General features: G+C 33.2%; 1 protein-coding gene across 1 annotated transcript; it reads right to left on the reverse strand.

The window, feature by feature from the left end:
• Window positions 1-256: 256 nt before the first annotated feature.
• On the reverse strand, window positions 257-5,618 carry LOC149204141 (protein PIN-LIKES 7-like). Its single transcript, XM_089393215.1, has 4 exons — window positions 5,465-5,618; window positions 3,621-3,946; window positions 3,027-3,106; window positions 257-301 (listed from the first exon to the last, which is right to left on the reverse strand). Coding segments are annotated over exons 2-4 (216 nt in total). The 5' UTR covers window positions 3,756-3,946; window positions 5,465-5,618; the 3' UTR covers window positions 257-300.
• Window positions 5,619-18,336: the final 12,718 nt, after the last annotated feature.

The raw sequence follows: 18,336 nt of genomic DNA on the forward strand, positions 1-18,336 counted from the left end.
TATTGCCCAGTCTTTAGACCTGGCAATAAGATTGGATCACATCTGTTTAATAGCATGCAAAAAATTTAAGCAAATTGTATAGTTAACAATAAACAGAAACATAGGTAAAATAATACCAAATGCAATACAAACCTCTGCGGTGCTGAGCCCTCCTTTCATGGCTCCACGTTTGAGCTCCATTTGAGCTTCTTCTGACATGGGAGCGTCATCCGAACTCATTTTTCCTACCAGATAATTAACTACCTTATACTCTTGGATCACCCTTTTCACTGGTTGATATCTCTATTCTATTCCGAACAATCTGCAACATGATGTGCTCCATTGAGACAATGATGTATATATATATATAGATATAAATTCTCCAAATATAAATATATAAACTTAAAAAAAAAAAAAAATTAGATTTATAATTAATATATAATATAATTTGAATGATGTAAATTATTATAAATTAGAAAAAACTTAAATAATTAATTTTGATTTATAATTTAAATAATGAAAATTGTTAAAAATATTTTTAATATTAAATTTTATGATAACAAATTTATGACGGTGTATAATGAAATTGAATTTTTTTCTAAATAACATTTAAACAAAAAAAAATTGATATTATTATTTGTTTTAATGTGTTTTAAATTATTAATAAAAAGTAAATAATGAATAATTTCATTTTAAAAGAATTTTTTGAGGTTTATTAATTTGATTTGTGATATGATATTAGAAAAAATAAAAGGTTTATTTTTGTAGTATGATATTTGTGATGATTAACATGGAAATGGTTTAATTTTCTATACATAAATAAAAATGAAAAGTTTATTTATGTGTGGAAATAATTCAGATGTATAAAGAAAAAAATGATATTTGTGATGATTACTATGGAAATGGATTAATTAAATAAAAGGAAGGAAGAATTTTGAAATTTGCATTTGAAAAGAAAGGTTTACCTTTTAACATAGAAATAATTTAATTTTGTAAGAGAAAAGAAATATATATATATATATATATATATAGAAATTTATCTTTGTGATATGATATTTGTGGTAATTGATATGGAGGTGTTGTAATCCTCTCCACACATAAGAAAGGAAAAATTATTTTTGTGATTTAAAATGTGTAGTAATTAATAGATAATTTCATACTTTTGATAATTAATATGAAAATTTTCAACTATGTTCTATTGGATAAGCTTTAGTATTCGAACGACATGCAGCATGACACGTATTATATAACGCATCCATTTCATATATGGGTACTTGTTTATCCACCATGTTTCACTCTGAAACAAATATTCATGTTCGAAGGGTACAATCACATAAAACTATTTAATTAGAAATTATTGAATAATTTATAAGAGTGTATTTTTTTAAAAACAAAATATTAAAATAAATTTTTAAATGTGCACTTTATTAATGTCAGTGGAACTTTCCAATTTTAGATCAAAATTCCATAAATAGATATTTATGGTTAAGTCTGTGTAATATTTATACGATAGCTTTGCAAATTTTAAAAATATTTTAGAATTTAATGAGACTAACTTCCTACTCAAAATAATAATAAAGGTTTGGAAATTTACTAAGACCTACAGGTTTGGAAATTTACTAAGACCTACAATTTAACAAGATATCAAAACCTTGATCGATATTAGATTCCCAAGTCACCTAGGAATTAGGGTGTTGGAAGAACAGAAAAACCCCATAGCACTTATAATTTACAAAATTCATAGATTAAACCTATGATTCAAATAAATCCTAAAAACATATGCAAATAATGGTAAAGGTTTTGTATTACTAAGGCTTGCGGGTAAACACAACATTCAGTGTCTTCACCACAGTCTACCAGGGGACTGTGAAATGGCAACCCTAAAGGAGAACATCGGAAGGGCTTGGCCCTTGAGTATGTAGTAAGTCTGAATGTGTAGGATCGAGAAGCAAACCCAAGCCATTTGTGGTAAAATCACCACAGGCTACCAGAGGACTATGAAATGGCAACCCTAAAGGAGTACATCGGAAGGGCTTGGCCCTTGGGCAGCCATAAAGGAGAACATCAGAAGGGCTTGGCCCTTGGGTATGTAGTACGTCCGAATGTGTAGGATCCGTAATGGAATTCATGGCCCTTGTACTCAGTCAATAGAAAAAAAACAGAGGCAATAGGCCTAGTACAAATAAAATGCAGAGTCAAGACCAGCATCTTTATATGACAATGGCAATTTCTGATCAGTCGGTGTAGAAGAAAAAGGAGGTAGGCCTCGTAGAAATAAAATGCAGAGTCGAGATCAGCACCTTTACATGAAAGGGGCAGGGAAGTGACTTCACATCAAGGAGTGCTTTAATAAAGCACCCGATCACCCTCTATCCAAAACCCATGTACATTTTGTTTTGAAAATTGAAAAAACTTTCCATATCATTTTAAATATATTTTCCAATGCCATTGAGTTCTATGACCAGTGCTCTCTAATTTCAATGAAAGTTATCACCCTCTATCCAAAACCCATGTACATTTTGTTTTGAAAATTGAAAAAACTTTCCATATCATTTTAAATATATTTTCCAATGCCATTGAGTTCTATGACCAGTGCTCTCTAATTTCAATGAAAGTTTATTTTTTCTTTAAATGACCCATTGTGTTTTTTTGTTAATTGTTTTAAATCCTGCATGGATGACACTAATGTGTGGTTGTCATGTAATTTTCATGAATATACTCTCGACCTATTCAGATGCTTTTCCTGATAGTTCATTTTTATATCGAACTCTAAACACTAGGCTATTTAAGCATTTAAGGAACCTTGCATCCCTAACAAGTATTCAAGGCCTTTATAGTTTAACAATGGTTCTAGATATCCTCAAAGTTTTTCTGTTATCTAACAAAAAAAACCTTCATAATTAAAAATGTTATGCAAAATTCATGTCAAAAGATTGTCAATCCCAATCTAGTTGCAAAAATAAATTTTATGGATATCCCAAACAATCTATGAACATAAAAGGCCCTGCTTGCAACCAAATTAGCTGGTAGTTAAAAAAAATAGATACCAGGAAATGAGATCTTCGAATGTCACTGATTGTGCCAGGCTTGCGAACATAAGTGCTGGTGTAAATACGACAAAAATGACCTGTTGAGAAGCACAAACAAAAAAGCCTATGATTATTTAAGTAAAAACCTTCATAGGCCACTACTCTGATCTTGAATGAACAGAATTACTGTGTAGACAACCTTTTCCCCTTGATTGTACTTGTATCCTATGGGCACAAGTACCTATCATATTTTCTGTTTATTTATTATTGTTTACTTTCACATGTTAATTATTCCAACTACTCTCACTAAATAATTCTGTACTCCTAACCGTATTATGTTAGAACATGCAAGGCTACATCTTGATAAGAAGTAGCTGACAAACTAGAAAGAAGCAAAGCCAGCAAGCATTAGAAGTTCGTGTATACCATGGTAATAGCTATCCTTCAGTATGTTTATGCAGAAGGTTACAATTTACAAAATATACGACCTTTTACGACTAGCAATACCATAGACTTGATGACAATTCTCATTTACAGCACACAATTCCATTTTAATATGTATGTAAAAATGTAATATGAATATTGGATATCTCAGAAGCCGCAATCCTTTACCTTATTCATATGTTTTAGACAAGCTTCAGTAAGCACGCCAACATACTGAGTTGACAGAACGGCTCCAAGACCACTTATCAGAAGAATCTTCACAACTGGCATGGATGCCACAGTTAGAAGGTCCCAGAATGCCATACTGTTTTCTAAGTTCTTCGTTCTTTCTCCTGAGGTTTTTGATGAATACTATTGGCAGTACTTAGAACCAATGCCTCTCTATGGTTTCATTCATTTGCAGTAACTCAATACTAAATGCAAGCTTTTTGTATGGCAGGTGAAATCCCTTGCTAAGCCACTGTGTGAAGCTCAATAAACGGGCAGTAGTATTCCTGTAAACGAGAGATTAAAAAGTTATCTTGCTCTAAAACCAGGATGACTTGTCAAAGAAAAAACTAAGCGACCCACTTTTTCATTTTATGAAGGAACAGAGTGAACAGATTAACATGTTAGCTTACTCTAAAACCAGGATGACCTGTCAAAGGAAAAACTAAGCAATCCACTTTCTCATTTTATGAAGGAACAGAGTGATAGCAAATTTCAATCCTTGTAATCCAAAGATTCCAAACTGAACAATGGAAACAGAAAATTGGCATAAGTTACTTCCAGATATCCCTTCAGCTTCGCAGGGCCAAACGACCATGCAATTTAGATCGTGGTCTAGCATTTACAGAAATTTACTTTAAACCTTGTTTCTAGCATACTTGTATCAAAGTTACAATCCAATCAGAGAAATTTACCATAACTGAAGCAGAGATAATGGTTAGAGACCCAGATTTTCTTTCGTTTCCTTTGCTAATACTATCCACCGTACTCTGTGGCAGGGGAGGATCCGAGCAACAGGGGAATGGAGCCTTAATCACCATTTGAGCCTAGTGAGCCCGACTTATAAGATATTGTATAGCCTACTGATAAGTCCAATTTTCTTAGATTCTTGAAAAGCTCCAAAGACCATTTTAAAGAGTTGCAAGAGAAATGACAGTCATCTCGAAATACCAACCTAATGACAAGAGTTAAGAGTAAAGAGGCTCAGATAGTCCAACGGGGAAATTACGAGAGATCTGAAGTATACAGACAACTAGTATTCTTTGTCCCAATTTCGCAGAGTTTCACAAGCATGAAGCATCTTAGAAGATAAGCGACATCCAATGATACCACTAACTTTGCAACTTATAATTTTGAGATTTACACCAGGATTGTCTTCTTTCTAATGGTGAAAATGCCTATAACAATTCCTAGTTTGAGAGCCAAGTGCCCAATCAGAGCAATTTACAGGCGTTGAAACAGGGATGATGCCCCTATCGTATTATCTTAAGCTGAAATTCCTCTCTAGATACTCGGATTTTCTTTCACCTCCTCTGCTATTACTGCCCACTATACTCTCCTATACGTTGTGGGAGGAACCTACCAACAGGGGATCAGGGCCTTCATTACCACTTAGCCTAGTGAACCCTACTTATAAGATATTGTATAGCCTACTGATAAGTCCTATTTTCTGAGATTATTGAATAGCTGTAAAGATCATTGTAAGGATCGCAAGAGAAATGACAGTCATCTCCAAATACCAACCCAATGACGGGAGTCCAGAGTAAAGACGCTCGCACATTCAAACGAGGGATTTACTAGAGATCTGAATTATATAGACACCTGGTATTCTTTGTGCCAGTTTCAAACAAATGCAGAGTTTCGCAAGCATCAAGCATCTTACAAGACAAGAAACATCCAGCGACACCACTAACTTTGCGACTTAGAACTTCGGGATTTACACTAGGATTATCTTCGTTTTAATGCTAAAATTGCCCCTAGCGATACATAGCTTGAGAGCCAAGTGCCCAATCAGAGCAATTTACCCGAGCTGAAGCAGGGATGACGCTCCTCTCCTATTATCTTAAGGAGAAATTCCTCTCTAGAGACCCGGATTTTCTTTCACTTCCTCTACTACTACTGGCCACTGTATTCTCCTGGAGGAACCCAGCAACAGGGGATTGGGGCCTTAGTCACCATTTGAGCCTATTGAGCCCTACTAATAAGACACTGTAAAGCCTGCTGATAAGTCCCATTTTCTGGCATTCTTGAATAACTCCAAAGAACATTGTAAATGATAGTGACAGGATTGATAGTCATCTCCATATAGCAACCTGATGATAAGAGTCGAGAGTAAACGGCCCACACATGTCAGAGAAGGGAATTACGAGAGATCTGAAGTATATAAATAACTGGTATTCTTTGTCTCAACTTCTGACAAATGTAGAGTTTCGACAACATGAAGCATCTTAGAAAAAAAGTGATATCCAATGATACCGCTAACTTTGTAACTTAGAGCTTCGGGATTTACTCTAGGATTATCTTCTTGCTAATGGTAAAACTGTCTATGACAGTACATAGCTTGAGAGCCAACTGCCCAATCGGAGCAATTTATTTATCGGAGCTGAAGCATGGATGGTGCCCCTGTCCATTTTCCTTCACTCCCTCTGCTATTACTCGCCACCGTACTCTCCGGGAGGAATCCAGGAGCAGGGTATTGGGGCCTTAATCACCATTTGAGCTTAACGAGCCATAATAGTAAGACACTGTAAAGCCTACTGATAAGTCTATTTTCTGACATTCTTGATTAGCTCCAAAGACCATTGTAAAGGATACCAAGAGGATTGATAGTCATCACCCTACACCAACCTAATGACAAAATTCAAGAGTAAAAGGAAGACACATGTCAAATAAAGGACTTACGAGAGATCTGAAGCATATAGACAACTGGGATACTTTGTCCCAACTTCAAACAAATGCAGACTTTCGACAGCATGATGCTTTCAATCTAAAGTATATAGACAACTGGGATACTTTGTCCCAACTTCAAACAAATGCAGAGTTTCGACAGCATGATGCTTTCAAACAAATGCAAAGTTTCGACAGCATGAAGCATCTTAGAAGACAAGTGACATCCAATGATACCACCAACATTGTAACTTAGAATTTTGGGATTTACTCTAGGATTATCTTCTTTCTAATGGTGAAATTGCCTATAACATTAAATAGCTTGAGAGCCAAGTGCCCAAAAACTTCTATCCTATGTATTACCCTGAATCTGTCTTTACTGGACGAACCATTAAGGACAGCTGGACCTATTTCACAGCCACGGATCCATGGTTTTGGATTGTGACTAAACTTAAACAAACTAATACCATGACATTATGTTTTCAATATTATCCCTATATTCTAATAGTGGACATCTGTCTCTCCAACATAGTATGAGTTTTTCTGCTTTTAATCTGATCCAGAGCTCTAGATGATCGAGTTGGTACCGAAAAACAAGCGGGCACAGACTGCAAATCACTCTCAAATAGCCAATTGATTGAAAAGCATAAGTAAAACTAAATACCGATCTTCAACATTAACGAACCACGCAGTCTGAAATTACAGGCCAATAATTTCAAATTTTACAGGATTGTAGCGTTAAATCCTAATCTGTTATAATCTTCTCTTTCATGGCAGAAAATAATTAAGAAACGAAAATGAAAAGCGAAAATAATCCATTACAGAGCAAACCTGCATCAGAGGAGACGAAATCCCCGTGCATTGAGAAGTTTGTGCCTCTAAACGGGCGAATTTGCTTGCCCGGAGAATCATATATCATCTAAATGAAATGATCTGACACAGCTTTAAGTAGGTGAAGCATGCAAACGGAATCGATATACAACTCTGGTTTCCACGACATAAGATAAGACACTGAATGGTGGATTCTAATTATTTAGAGGGTAGCAAAAATGATCTCGTCGTCCTCGTGTCCTCAGATATAGCAAGCTCAATTGCTCAGTAACCACAATATCCGGAAATATGGTGGTTATTATTGTGTAATGTTAATAGTAATTGCCATTGCTATATATACACCACTATTGCTCAGTAAAAACACTATTGTGGACAGCATTTAATGAGGGTTAATGATTTAACGGAATTAATGAGCGTGAATGATTGGTTGCACAGTATCTCGGCGTTTCAGAGAAGGATCCAACTGTGACAGTGTATCTCCCCTGTAGTTGTGGTTCCCAAGTACTGCCAATAAAACCCAAATTTCAGAATTCTTTATTAAACCTATGCCTTTAATATTCACATTAACTTCAAATATAAAAAGACCATGCCAACGAGTTAATCCAAGAACAATCTCATGCCCATGCTCGCAATGCAGAGGGCAAACTCAATACTGGTAAGAAACTGCTTAATAACACGCAGTTTAATTAGGAATTTGCAGGGTCTGGTGCTGAGAGCTGTACCAAGTTTCTCTCTTTCTGTAGTTCTATATAATGGAAAAAAAGTATGATAACGACGATAAGCACCCAAATGCCATGGCTTCTAAAGGCTACTGGCAGTATAAATGGCAGAGAATGACTGCTCAAAGCTTTGATCATCTGTTCCATTCAACCCATCTTCATAAAAATTATCTCCAGTTGAAATGACAAAATCGATATTCAACGGTTGGGCGATCTTCCCCATCAGTTACAGAGTCAGATATTAAGACATTATACATTTTAATCAGAAAACTCCAAGCAACTGCAGACAAACAATTGAAGTAATGAACAGCGAGTGGGAGGCAGCGTGCCTGTGCAACAACTTGGGACTGATTGTATAAACCTTTTCTGCCCTAGTCACCCACCACAAGGAATTTGAGAGGATCGGCAGCCATGATACAGTTGTTGGAAAGTAGTAGGAACGCCGTGGAAAACATTAAAATGCAGCGCTAGGAGTAGTGTAGGGCAGCTTGAAGCTCCATCGCCATTTTCAGTGGAGGCCTGAGAGGTGGCAGACGGTGGTAGCCAGCTGCCTGAGAGGTGAGAGGTGGCAGCTGTATAATAAACTTTGCATGCGCCTAAGTTTCATGTTTCCAGACTTTAGATAAAATATAACTTGTCACCCCATTTTTAAACGAGTCATCCAAACTTTGGTTAAAAAAAAAAAATGGATTTGGAAATTCAGTAACCCAGCAATAAGACCTCCAATATAAAACTTTGGATAAAAAGCAAAAAAACATTCAAGCTCTAAAATAAAACTTTGGATAAAAGGGAAAAACATCAATTTAATGCTCCGGTCAACTCAAATTAATAGAAAGTCAACCCCTGATCGAACGCTATTAGTCCCAGGCAGGGACTAATAAGGAGATAATTTTCACTGGGAAAAAAATGATGAGATCATTGGTTATAGAGTCACATTTTAATAACGAGGAATGACAAGAGACATAGTTTTCTTTCTATCATGCAACCATTGAAGTACACGAAGGGTAGTGTTAGACATCCACCAACCCTATTTATTCTCTGTCGTGGGATATCATTGTTCAATTAGCGATATATATATATATGTTAGTGATATATATATATATATATATATGTGTGTGTGTGTGTGTGTGTGTGTGTTTGTACGTGAAACCCTAGGTGTGGATATTGGCGCTCTAACAAAAATAGTTGTATGATTGGAACCTTTCGTACATATATTTAATATACGTAGAGTTAAATAAAATTAAAAACCATAGTTTTGATGAATGTAAAATGAAATACCACGTGGAATGTAAAAAAATGCATAAGAAATTTTATAAAATTAGTTACACATATAAATATATAAATATGGGTGTCACTTTTAATAGTAAGTGAACCAAAATCCTAGGCAATGAGAAAGTAAAGGGAACAAAGTAAAAATTTTTAGAGTAAAATAAGTAATATTTTTTATCCTCAGTTACTAATTCGATAATGGTGACTATAAATAACGGCAGATAGTGTAATTATGCTAAAACTAAAGGGTCAAAACTTCACATTGTCATATGGTAAGTGGGGTCCACGTAAATGACTGGATTAAAGTACGAATGAGAAGGTTTCGATTATATCAAGAGTAAGGTGGGAACCTTTAAATATAGTGATTAAAACTAAACTTCCAAAACAATAACATGGGCATATTAGAGTGAATAAAGATATTTTATACGAATGATTAAAGTTATCACTAAAGGTTTAAGAGATTTATAATAAAAATGGTTAGGAACATGAGAGACTTTAATGGGAGGAAAATTAATAATGTTATAAAAGGATGCCTAATCCTTTAAAGAGATTCCAAGAGATTTTTCCAACTTTCAGAAACACTCCACTTATATTAAAAACATCTTAGGAGAATAGAACTTCTCGAAGTTTGATGAGGACCAGTATCAAAAATATTAATCAAATCTTATACTACAGGCATCATTTAATAAAAGACAAGAAAAATTTTAGTGGTATTGTATAAATTAAAAAAATAGAAAAAATGGTTGTGAAATGAGGTATGTTACGTATAGTAACAAAGTCATAGGTTCAATATTAAGGATTATGGGCCAACCCACAACAAAAACTTATCTAGATTGAACTTAGGTGAGAAAAGGAAATGAAGTGCCTTTTTCAACAACATAATTGTTGGAAGGAGTAAAAGACTAGAACTATCGAGTAGTAAACCAATTCATGAAAAGGTTGAGGAAGAGAGATATCAATAATCTAATATTTACTAATGCTACAGATAAGACGTGAGAGTTGTATTATTATGAAACATTAGGTCTTCCTGTATAAAATAAAATGTGTTAAGAGTTCAAGTATATGTATATAGATCGTAAAAGACCCTTAGCAGGCAAAGATGCAATAAGAAAAGGAAATCAATATGAGAGGGTGTAATAGATAGATTTCCCCACAAAATAATAATAAAAAAACAAAGTGTTCATATTTGTATACCTCCTTGAATCCAAAGAGAATGTAAATGAGAGATGCAAGGAGTGTACTAAGCTTGGGCCAAGGATTATGCACTTGTCCTTAGTGACAAGTACTACAATTCCAAAAAATGAAATAACATTACTACATACATAAACTTGATATATAAGAGAAATAACTTCTTTAGACCTTCTTGAGTTTGTGATTAGGCAAGTAAAGTATAATAACATAAGAGCTCACATAATTTCTAGCTCTAAATGTAACAATAGTACAAAGAAAAATCAAATAAAGGTTGTTGTAGGAGTTTCAAGGAAGGTCATATAAGCTGGAAATAATAGACTACTAAAAAGATTAAACCTAAATGCCAAACAAGGTGGATACAAGAGGTATAAAATCTACTTGTTACAAAGTAAAGTATCGATATAAGCTGGAAAGTCTATAAGGCCTACTATAGTACTAAAGTTTCTACTATAAGAGATTGTTTTATCTAATGTAAAGGGAAAAATGTATACAGAGAGAATTTATTCTCTGACTACATCATTATACAAAATAGTCTAGGAGATTTAAAAAGTTATGGTCATTATACAGGGATCGTACGACTTCCAATCAAGGAACTCAACTGAGAAAGATGATGTGTTATATGTTAAAAAATCAAAGGCATATATGAAGAAAGGATTTTTGCGACAGATTGGTTTGGATAGAGAGAGATGTTGGAAGAAGCACATGAATAGTCACCAGTAAATATTACATAGAATTGGGATTTTATGTGCAAGAGTTAGAAAATATCATACCGGGATGTTACACCAGTAAGTTTGTGCATAAAAATTTGTAGTGGAAATAAGTTGTGGGTAACCATGAATACTAGATGAGATGCAGAACCAGTGTAAAATAAACACCTATTAATTACAAAAAAAAAGTTTAAAGATCAACATTACATACATTACCAAGTGTTGCAGACTAAAATATAGAGTACAAAAAGGGAAGGACAGTATCACGAGAGAAAGAATATAATAAATTATTCAAAAGAAATTATGGGTATAATAGGAGGAATCTCCTAGTAGCAATTGAGATACTATAATAAGAGCATACACAAGATGTAAGAAATAGAGTAATGATGCAAGAACTTCAATTATGAAACGAAAATACCAAGTATTCTTAGGTACACATTATCTCCAAACTAAGCATGCATGCATACCTTTAAGATTCAATTGTATATACAACCATATAGGAAAGATTTTATAGCCTAGGCACTAGGAGTATGCAGTACAAAAATAAAATACAAGACAATGGAAGGTATATTAATATGAACATGAAATGGATTAAAAGAGGGAATAAGAGCTATTATCATGCAAGTGCGGTGTAGCACAATACACACGTAATCCAATATAAAAAAAATATAAAGTATTTTTAACATTAATATTTGTACCACTGAAATATTTCTATCAAGGAAGTATATTCTGATAGTATAATTGAAGCACAATTGTGCTAAATGTTATATCCTTATGGATGAGAATTCCAATCTCCATGAATGTCCTGGACATGCGTGTTTTGTAGGATCGATAAAATTTTTATGTAGGAACTGATAAAAATGTTACCGATGGAAGAGGTAAATAATTTTATGACCTCCTTTATTGAAGAATTTAGGAGTTGGTTCCATTGATGACTATAAATTTTGAGTCAAATACTTGAATAGCCTCAATAATGGGATTGCAAGTGATGACTCATGAAAGTCCCAATGGAACATGAGTATATATGTATATATATATATATATATATATATATATATATATATATATATATATATATATATATATATATATATATATATATATATATATATATATATAGATATATATATATATATATATATATATATATATATATATATATATATATATATAGATATATGAAAAAGATTTAGAGGAATTTACAATGGCCCTAAAAGGGAAGATAAAATTTTGATTGGAAAACTTAAAGAATGAAATGGTCCCCAAAATTATATGGAATATAAGGTAAAGGAATTGTAACCAAGAGAATTGTTTGAAAACAAGAAGGTTGAAAATATGGATGGGCTGAAATATCATTTTAAATTAAATCACAAAAGAAACCACGTACGTTAAAAAAAAACAAAAAATGTAGATTATCAAGTTGAAAATAATAGTAATGGAATTTAAACTATCCAAGAATTTTAAGAACATGAAGCTACTTAGAGGTAGTGCAAGAAACGGTACGCAAAACATCAAGCCTTACACAAAAATGGATAAGAGTAAAAGTTATCAAAGCCAAAATCAAGAGTGGAAACATAGAAACTGAAGCAGAATTGAAATAAACCATAAGGCCAAAGAAACCCTTGATTGGTATCAATCTTAAAAATAAAATGATCTCAAATTCATATGGGAGTATATATCGACATTGTTTCTTTAATCTTCGCAAATAATATTTTTACTAAACCAAAATTACCAAAGTGGTTGTTTGAAATGATGCAATAGGATGCACTAGGAATCCTGATTGAAATTCTCGAAGTAGCCTAACAGAGGAAAAAAGGGAATATATATGGCTAAATGGTGTCGTTCCAACTATAAAGGAAAACCCTTGAACTAAATTTTTGCTTGTTGATGTATTGTTTTAATACATATACACGTGCGTTTATGGGTGTAAGGATGACTAATATCGATGAAAAGTGTTATACAAAAATGTCATGTATTAAGCCAGTTGTTGCACAGAGAATGCAATAAAAGAACAAGTATTGTACATCTGTGCAATTCCATCATCTATGTTTGAATTCTCTCTTTTTTTTCCTCATACTTTTGTGGGCTTGTGGAAATGTATAGATGTAAGTGGTAGGACAATCATGATGGACTTGACTAACTCCACTTAGGAGTGGAATGGATAAAAACATAACAACCATGAAAGTGGTATGTTAATAGATTTTCCTACACTTAAGTATGCATGAAAGATGCATTCCTAATACAACAATATCGAAAGAAAAATATAAAATTGAATACTACAGATAGTCCTTTAATTTTTATTGCCTTTGTGTAAGTGATAAGAAAAGAATTTGGAAACTCCATATGTTGAATGTCACTTTAATTAGCATCCCTATTACTGGCATAGATATCAATAAATGTACCGAAGGACCTAGCATATTGTCTTGATGCTATGCTAATGCCATTGATGTTTTTCGGTGCATGTGGGTAGCTTTGTTGGGTGCAGGTTGATTATCCTTCGTTAGAATGCAAGAAGGAAAATAAAAATCATATTTTTAGAATGTATGGAAACATGTTGAGGAATGAGAATGAAATGGAGATAAGAGTATCTTTTACTTTGGAACTAATCCATCCCTCAAAAATAAAATGAAGTGGAAGCACTTTTGTACTGAAGAGATTGTTGCATAAATGGAAGAAGAAATGTTGGAGGCATTTATTTTCCATCTTTAGGAAAGATGGAAATAAGGAAACACTGATGACGGTGTTTAGAAAATGGGGGGAAGATGTAGCACCCCTATGGCTCTTCCTTTTTAAACATTTAATATTTTAGGCATTGAACTACTATTGGATTAATGGCAATGGAAGCCATGGTGAGACTCATGCGAATTATTTTATTATTATTTGAACTAATAGATAAATTTCTTGGAAGCATTCAGGAAAAAACACTTGTGTTTAGAAGACCGTTTTCCAACTTATAAAAAGTTTTTGGTGGTTAAGTCCAAGATGGAACTTCACTAAAAATCTCCTAAAAATCCCTAGGAGAAATTAATTAGAAATAAATGGATTTAATGTGATGGGAGAGATAGATCACATTAAATCACTTAGTTGGAGAAAGATACTAAGTCCGAGTAGATTGAAGCATTGTGGGAGAAAAATATAGGCTTTAAAAAAAAGGAAAGAATCTTTATTGAAAAAAAAAACAAAAAGGCCTAGGCAAAAGGGTTGGCAAATGCAAAAGTGGGACACTGTTAAAATCTATTGGGAACAAAACCTATAAAATAAACCTCCAATGAATCAATTGGGGGGATTTTTCATGGCAATAAGATCCTTAGCTCAGGGGGTCAGAACTATGGTAAAGAGTCCATGGTTGGGTGGAGCATGCTTGCTCCTGTATACTCCCAAAGACATTTCTTGTAGTTAGATTGAATTTTTAGTCTATTTTAAATGTTACTATAGAATTTGATAAACCATAGTATGTAGATTGGAAGGTGGAATGTAGAATTCATTTCATAAGTAGTCATTTCGTATAAGTACCAAATTTTTACAAGCAATTACAGGTAATGAGATCTAATAGTAGTAATGATATAACTAAATACCATATTGTGAATTTCTTGCAAATATAATTCGAAAGGAAAATGTAGTTATTGTAACTTTATATGTATTGGGGTTAAATGTATTGGAAAATTTGAATGAATGCATAGAATGGAGGGACAAGAGTGGATAGATAAGCCTACTAGATATCTAATTTTATAATCTATGTTCCACTTAATTAACTATTCTTTAATAGAATTCTTTGAATCGAAAGAGGTAAGTGCATAATTAATGAAGTATATGGTTGTCTGAGGTAAACTAAAATGAATTTCTAATAACATGTGTTAGGGAGTTCAAATTTAGATAATAAACTTTAAATCACCATAAAATAATTAATCATTTCATCCTAGGGGGTTTCGTTACTATGAAATATTGGTATGTATGTATATATAAATTGTAATATTTATGTGTCTATATATATAGAAATTATAACATTTAGTTATGCTAAAAGACTGGCAATTGGAGCTCATCTGTTGAGATTGAACAATTGCAACGAACAAACCATAGAGTGTGGAACAAATAAGTGGGTCACACTCACAAAGAGTTGAGTAAATCGATAATATAACCAATTAATTGTTAGTACAATGGACATATGTATACAAACATGCGCTAATAGCTAGCTAATTGGAACTGCAAGATTTAAACATCGCATAGACGAAATGGGTCTAATGTTAAGTGATGTAAGTAGGAGTAATTTAAATAGAGAATTTATTAAAAAAATACTTTTGCACTTAGTTTAATCATGAATTAAACTAGGAAGCTAAACTTTTAGAAATGAATAATATATTAACAGTAAGTACAGGAGTAAAATGAAGGAATAATCCCACAATTGAAAACTAACTTAGTTTTTTTTAATTAAAGATACAAAAAGGAGTCCCAATATTATCATTAGGAGATAAAATATAGTGACTATGAATATTTGATGGCTCTTATAAAAATAGGGAACTATTAAAAATGTTAAAGAGGAATTAAACCATTTAGTCCATATCAAGCACTCAAACAGCTTGAAGGGGTTGGACACAAACGAAACTCCGAGTAGCCAACCAAGAAACTCATGAGGAAATTTACAAGGAATCTAGGTTATAAATAAACATTTCCAAGCTGGGAAGTAGACCTGGCTTATTGTTTAAAGCCTCCAGAAAGTAGGAATTTCGCTCCATTGCACTAGAAAGAAGTTCCATTAAATGTACCTATCATGATAACCATGTGGAAAATAAGTTAACTAAACGAGAGTCTTAGGAGAAAACCGTAAGAAAAAAAACATTTGAGGAAGGTGATATGACCTTGCTGAGAAGCCTATAAGGCTTCCTCTGAAATCTAACCAGCGTGTATGAAGAAAATTTAATAAACGCTATAACTAATTTGAACCTTCTAGAGAACCCTGGAATAGGTACATTTACCACACATAACTGATTGTTTCTGGGAAGACCCAAATTATGTATATATTTCATAAATAATATATATAGCTATTGACGTTCGCAATAAAGAAAACATATTTTACATTTTGTTCCAGATGAAGATGAAATAGAAAATCACCACTGCTAGAAGAATCAAAGTATTCATGTACTAGGAGAGGAAACAAAATCATTTAGAGAGATCCCCATTCAACTCATAGTACTAGAATAATAAAAGCCTCGAAACAAGAGGAGCCTGTAAATTTTCACCTCATAAGATTTCAAATTCGGAAGCGCTTCTTTGGAATAAACTAGGCAGATAGATAGGAAGACCCAATTTTGGTTAATCATCCAGCGTAACTACAAACCATAGAGAATACTGAGATAATTTTCACTGGAAAAAGAAAATGATAAGAACATTGGTTACAGAGTCAGGTTTTAATTTACCAAAAAAACCAATAAAGAGGAATGACCAGAGACATAGCATAGCCGCTATGATGCAACTATCGAAAATTGGAGTGGAAACCCTGACATAATTACGAGGCAGCTCGATGCTCTGATTGCAATGGAGAAACAAATTAAGATAGAGAGAAGCACATGAAGGCTAGGGTTAGAAATTTGAAAACCCTAACTATCCTCTATCGTCGGATATCATTGTTAAATCTTAGCCATTGAAATTGCGTTCACGGGATGCCATGGGAATTTCACTCTGTCGATTTGCCGTGGCGTTTATTGCAGAGTACCAAGTGTAAATTATTTAATCCAAGTGGGATATAACCCATACTCAGAAAGTTAAAATTAAATATTGCAACCCATGTGGGACTCTAATAGTAGCCACCTAATATATGTTGAATACAAATAACATGGTGATATGTGTGTGTGTGTGTGTGTGTGTGTGTGTGTGTGTGTGTGTGTATATGATATGTGTGTGTGTGTGTGTGTGTGTGTATAGATATATATATATATATATATATATACACACACACACGTGAAACCCTAGGTGTGGATATTGGTGCTGTGACAAAAATCGACGTATGGTTGGAACCTTTCCTACATATATTTGATATATGTAGAGTTAAATAATATTAAAAATCATAGTTTTAATGGATAAGAAATGAAATACCATGTGGAATGTAAAACAAAATGCATAAGAAATTTTATAGAATTAGTTACACATATAAGTATATAAATATGGGTGTCACTTTTAATGGTAAGTGAACCAAAATCCTAGCCAATGAGTAAGTAAAGGGAACACAGTAAAAATATTAAGAGAAAAATAAGCAAAATTGTTTATCCTAAGTTACTAATTTGACAATGATGATTGTAATAACGATAAAGAGTGTAATTATGCTAAAAATAAAGGTTCAAAACTTCACACTATCATATGATAAGCGGGGTCCACGTAAATGACTGGATTAAATTATGAATGAGAAGGTTTCGATTATATCAAGAGTAATAGGGGAAATTTTAAATATAGTGATTAAAATTCAACCTCCAAATCAATAGCATGGTCATATTAGAGTGAATAAATACATTTTATACAAATGATTAAAGTTATCACTAAAGGTTTAAGATCTTAATAATAAAAAGGGTTAGGAACGTGACAAATGTTAATGGAAGGAAAATTAATAATGTTATAAAAGGATGTCTACTCCTTTAAAGATGTTGCAAGAGATCATTCTCATAACTTTGAGAAACACTCCACTTATATTAAAAGCATCCTAGGAGAATAGAACTTCCCTGAACTTTGATGAGGACCAGTAACACAAAAGTTAAATAAATCTTGTACTATAGGTATGATTTAATGAAAGACAAGAACAATTATAGTGGTATTACAAAAGTTAAAAGAGAAAAAAAATTGGTTCTGAAATGAGGTATGTTACATATGGTATCATAGTTCTAGATTGAGTATTGAGGTCTATGGGCCAACCGAGAGAGGAAATTTTGGTAGATCAACTTAGGTGAGAAAATGAAACGAAGTGCCACTTTTAACAACATAATTTTTGGAACTAGTAAAAGACTAGAACTATCCAATAGTAAACCAATTCATGAAAAGGTTGAGGAAGAGAGACATCAATAATCTAATACTTACTAGTGCTACATCTAAGACGTGGGAGATGTATTATTAGGAAACATTAGGTCTGACTTTAGTACTTCTTGCACCTTAACCTCACCATGATCTAATAGAGGATAGGGTTGTTACCAGGGGTTTGAAACATGACATAACACCACCCCATGTGAATCATGCCAAAAATATTACTCATTCCTAGCCCAACCTTGGACCTGGAATATTAAATATCACATACACATATTAACACAAAGGTGTGGG

The sequence above is a fragment of the Pinus tabuliformis genome, chromosome 1_2, assembly GCF_031772625.1.
Source record: "Pinus tabuliformis cultivar Carrire ecotype Pingquan chromosome 1_2, CPIR1, whole genome shotgun sequence".
NCBI classification, from domain to species: domain Eukaryota; kingdom Viridiplantae; phylum Streptophyta; class Pinopsida; order Pinales; family Pinaceae; genus Pinus; species Pinus tabuliformis.

Coding starts and splice junctions, on each gene's coding strand:
- LOC149204141 (XM_089393215.1), bottom strand. CDS start 3,755: ATGGCATTCTGGGACCTTCTAACTGTGGCATCCATGCCAGTTGTGAAG. Junction 3,107..3,620: donor GTCTAAAACATATGAATAAG/GTAAAGGATTGC, acceptor GCTTCTCAACAG/GTCATTTTTGTCGTATTTAC.